The 5,195-nt window shown below is 42.1% G+C and overlaps 1 protein-coding gene across 1 annotated transcript in view; it reads right to left on the reverse strand.

Annotated features, from left to right (window-relative positions):
* The window catches only part of ANKMY1 (ankyrin repeat and MYND domain containing 1), a gene marked incomplete at both ends in the record, with an annotated part of 8,763 nt that extends 3,896 nt beyond the window's left edge, over positions 1-4,867 (reverse strand). The window contains 4 exons of the mRNA XM_010291437.1: positions 812-919; positions 1,654-1,777; positions 4,061-4,221; positions 4,696-4,867. Of these exons, the coding sequence (XP_010289739.1) occupies positions 812-919; positions 1,654-1,777; positions 4,061-4,221; positions 4,696-4,867 (565 nt within the window). The remainder of the gene's footprint in view (positions 1-811; positions 920-1,653; positions 1,778-4,060; positions 4,222-4,695) is intronic.
* Positions 4,868-5,195: the final 328 nt, after the last annotated feature.

The raw sequence follows: 5,195 nt of genomic DNA on the forward strand, positions 1-5,195 counted from the left end.
TGCCCCCTTACAGGTGTCCTTGCCATGGCCTTGTGTGCTGGCTGCACAACTGCTGAGCTCTGTGGGGAGCCAGGGTGCCATTCTCACTCCATCCTTCACCTGCCTTGCACTCCACAAAGAAGATGAGCCAGGAGCCTGGGCACACCAAGCTCTATTCGAAGAGAAATAGAGCACTGCAAACACATCAGCTTCATCACCTGCTTTGGCTGCATATCTTCTCTTGCACCATGCTGGCTGCCGCAGACCTGCTCTTATGTGCCCAGTATGGGCAGAAGGGAGTCCATTCCCGGCTTGCGGAGTCAGGTGCTGACTTGACACAATGAATTCTACTTGTGTGAACTGTAAGCCTCATCTATGGAGTGCCAAGTCTCATTACCACCAAATCCTTTCTAACACTGATCATTAATCTTTTCATAGAGCAGCATACTTCTTACCATCTAAGGTAAGAACACTTTAAACACCAGAAGCAAGTGTTTTGGTGTTTGGTTCAGTTGCTCTGGGCAGGGACACAGCCTATAAGAGAACTGAATCTTCTTGTGATTCATAAAATGAACACAGTTGTCCAAATGCTAGTCCCTTCTGAGTCCTACCCAAATATTTCTGGCTACCTCATACTATAGTCCTTTAGGACTTCTCTAGTTGGGCTCATGAAACATCCATAGGTTTGAAAGAAAAGTAAAAACTTTATTATTTTCACTGAAAATGTATGATTGCAAGCACCACTTATTATGTAGTTTGGCTGTCATCAGAAAAGGCAGACATGAATGGATAAGTACACCGCAAAAAAATGAAGGAACTTAAAGATGCTCACCAAGTCATTCCCACTGGCAATTACTAAGGAAAGTGGTGAATGGCCACTCCACAATGTGTTTGGATTTGCCTGATGCATTAAAAGGAGGCGGATAACATCTCTGGCATGCTTTGTAGGCAAGTGCAGTGGGAAAAGGTAGAATTAGATCATAATAAAGTTAACTTATTAATACTAAATGTAATAATAATAGTAAAATAAATAAAATGAGCAGCATAAAACACATTCAAACCTTTCACCTAAACTATGATATTACAGTAAAAATATACATCCACTTTCTAATGACTGAGAACCCCAAGCATAAGTGGTGCTATACATGAAACCTATTCACAACCAGATTATCAAATCTCATTAGTCCTGCCACCAGAATGAATGTGTAGCTTTGCTTCTGAAGAAGTAGGTCTCCTCTCAAATACCTTTCTCCAACTGTATGCATCCCAAGTCTGCTAGAAGAATGTTACTAAAATATAAAATCATATGCACAGAGGTTAGTACATGCCAAAAGTAAGACTGTCCAACTTCAAATTGGCCTTGTGGATGATTAAGTTAATGACAAATTAAACAATGGAAAAGGATTAAAGGATAAAAGGATTAAACTCAATTAAAGGAGTTTCTCTAGTCAAACAGAACTCCAAAGATTTAAGAAATGTTTTTTCCTCAACTGCTAATAGATTTTTAATCAGTACAATGATAATAATTCAGTAGAAAATTAGTTTATTCATGTTATTCAATCAGCTCCTTACAGAAGGATGAAATGTCTTCACCGCCAAGTTATGTCATTTGAGATTAGCTTAGAACTACTCCCTATGAGCAGAGCCTTAGATGCTTAGATGCTTAGATCTTACCTCACTGTTATCCTCTCTTTCACATGCAATGTGCAATGCACTCCTTCCACCTTCTTCAGGGACAGGACCACTATAGGAGGAAAAGTACTCCTGTGGTGGTCCTGCTTCATCTTTCAGTTGCAAAGTGACACCACATGTCAAGCTGGCTTCTCTGGCTTGAGGCTGGAGAATGTAAGTGAAACAATGTGCCCATTTGCACAACAGCTTGAAGACAAGTTAACAGAAAAGAAACCTGCCTGGTCACCCATTGGTTTGGATCTCGATCATGGACAAGACTTCTTCAGCCCCACAAAAACAACAGCCACGCTTTTTCTACTTCCTTCTCTACATTCAGGTCTCATCTGCTAGACTGCTTTTGCACTGCACACTATGAGGTTTAATAAAACCACTGGAGAAGTCTAGGGAAGGCAAATTTGAGAGATAGATGTTAATAACTTTTACTGGGCCAAACGATACAGCGTAGAGAGAAGGAAGAAGCAAGCTTTCAGGCACAAAGGACCTGCCTTGAATCAAGCTCATTCACATGTCATTCATTTAAGGTCTATGAATATAGGGTGGCCAGATCAATATAAAAAACAAAAGTGTTATTTGAGAAAGTAAATCTTGCCTAACACCGAGTCTGGGCATTCTGTCACTAAGTACTGTTGATAAATAGGTATTAAGTTCTCTTGTTTACTAAAGGAAAAAGTACTAAAATACAAACTGACAAAGCCATCTAAATCTCCCTGTCCTGCAAACATTCACCTTAGTCCTTGTCATGACAAGATAAATTTTATCATTCTAGTTACATAAGCCAAGTGTTTTTTTAAGTGATTGGGACCTGATGGTATGCCAGGGAGCTGGCCAATGTCATTGCAAGGCCACTTTGGTTACCTCTAAATGGTCATGGTGAGAAAGGGAGGTTTCTGAGGAATTTCTTTGCATTTCTAGAAAAATGGAAGGAACAGCCAGGGAACTACAAGCTCTCCTCAGCCTATGGGAAACTGATGGAAAAGTCTTCTGAGAAGCCATCTCCAGACATACTACAGGTAAGAAGGTGACTGGAAGCAGTCAGCATGTATTTGCAAAGGAGAAATCATGCCTGACAAACATGATAGCCACCTACAATAAGATGACCAGCATGGTGAAAGATGGGAAAGCAGTAAATGTTGTTTACCTTGACTTTAGCAAGGCTTTCAACACTGTCTCCCATAACGTCCTCATAGACAAGCTGAAGAAGTATGGACTAGACAATTGTACAGTGAGAGTGGATCCTGGGTTGTGATCAGCAGCGCAAAGTCCAGCTGTGCTATACCCCAGGGGCAGATACTATTTAATGTCTTCATCAGTGACCTCAATGCTGGAACAGAGTGCACCCTCAGCAAGTACACAGATGATACAAAACTGGGAAGAGTGGTTTAATGCATCAGACAGTTGTACTGCTTTTCAGAGGGACCTGGACAGGCTGGACAATTGTGCAGAGAGGAATCTTATTAAATTCAACAAAAGGAAATTGTTGTATTCCTCCCCTGCCACCTGGGGAGGAATAACTTCAGGCACCAGTACATACTGGGGCCTGACCAGATGGAAAAAAACTTCTAGAACAGGACCTGGAGGTCTTGAACGTGAGCCAGCAATGCAGCCCTGCAGCAAAGAAGGTCAACAGCATCCTGGGGTGCATTACGACAAGCATTGCCACTAGAACAGGTTGCCCAGAGAAGTTGTGGAGTCTCCACCCTTCCAGTTGGACTTGATCCTGAGTAACCTGCTGTAACTGATCCTGCTTTGAGCAAGGGTATTATACTACAAAATCTGAAGAGGTCCTTTCCAATCTTTCAACTGTTCTGTGACTACATTATTTTGCTTACAACTTTAAGTAATTTCTCAGGTAACAAATGCCAGAAAAAGCACACATTGCTGGTATAGCTCCATCAGCAGTATCATCAAAAATGGCAACTCCAACTAAAAATTGGTAGGCTACCACAAAAGTCTACTGCTAGGCTGACCTCCTGCAACCTGGAGGCACAGCAGGAAACTAGCAGAGACAGCATGGGTTCAAGGAAAAGAGAAATAAGGAAAGAAAAGAAGTATTAGGCCAGCTCCATGGAGTTGAAACAAGCAAGTCCCATCACAGACATATCTGTTTCTGCCATCATATCTTCAGTCATTTGTACTGGACTACACACAAGAGACTTCTAATAAGGCATGATAGTAAAATGTTCTGGAGCACCAAAACCAGAAAGATATGTTTACGGCAACCCAACACTATAGACCTCAAGGGGCTTTTTTCTTTTAAAGGTTCTATCAGTGGAATGCAAAGATTTCACTGTGAAATCAAGCAGGCAGGCATCTCAGCTCCCTGCTGTAAACTGTATAATCTGTGTAATCTGGTCCTGTGCAAGCTGAATTCCAACAGCTGAAGGAAGATGAGCTCAAAAAGCAACATACCTTGTCTGGACCGTATATCTCATTTCCATCTTCTGCCCTTGCATTAAGGTCTGGGGCGGTATGCAGGAGGTATTGTGTTATCTGGACCCCTTCCGCCCCAGGAATTGAGGCAGCTATGTGGAGAGGAGTTAACCCCCCTAACTGAAAACACAAACATAGCATTAAGACTCCTGTTTATCACAAGCAGCACTTAAACAGTACTAAATATTTTTTTCAAAGAATAACCCAAGCTTGCTCTTCCCACATGCTGTGTCTCACAATCAGTCACCATAAACCTAGAGCCTAGAGTTACAGGACTGTGAAACACAAAAGGACCCAGACACTAAGCCGACTAAATATCACAACAGCTATTACCAACTTGAGGAGCAGCTTCCCAAGTATTCCCCAGCTACTCACAAGCTTGGTAACCAGGAAACAATGAGAAAAAAAAATACTTGGAGAGTAAGGAGCTTTGAGTTCTTTCCATTAAAAAAAAAAATTGAACAGGATAATCACTTTAAACACCTTTCTGGCCATTCTAAATCTGATTCTGACATGCAGGATATTTTACAGTCGGGCACTGAAGCTGCAGTTCACATCTAGAATCCCACATTATGGATTATAATACAGTAAAACCTTGGATGGAAGCCGCACATCAGTCCTGGCTCCCCTTTCTAAGAGGAGTTTCACTGCTTCTGCATCTGCAGCTTTAACAGCAAAGAACAGAAGGTGTGGTGGGACCCAGGATGCATTGAGATCTGCACCTCGATGAAGCAGCAGTTGGATTGTTTCCCATCTCTTCTGTCGTCTAGAATTGACATGGAAAATACCAGAATAACATATTAGCACCTTCCAAGAAAACTGTAAAAGGTAGTGGACTAAAATGAGGTAATAGACATGAAAGCTGTCACTTAGCAGAGGGAAGACATGGCAGTCTTTAGGGCTGCATCACAACTGCCCTGCACCACCCAGGCAACAACATTGTGTCCTGAAGAGGGGACAGCACTTGCCAGTGTGTCTCAGCCCTCTAAACTAAAGGAGTGGCATGCAAAAGCAGTCTCTGTGGTCATGAAAAGCCCTTGTATGGGAACAGACAGGAAAAGCTAGGCAAGGTTCTCTGCATCTCCACCAGTCAC

The sequence above is a fragment of the Phaethon lepturus genome, unplaced genomic scaffold (genome assembly GCF_000687285.1).
Source record: "Phaethon lepturus isolate BGI_N335 unplaced genomic scaffold, ASM68728v1 scaffold29907, whole genome shotgun sequence".
In the NCBI taxonomy this organism is placed as follows: Eukaryota; Metazoa; Chordata; class Aves; order Phaethontiformes; family Phaethontidae; genus Phaethon; species Phaethon lepturus.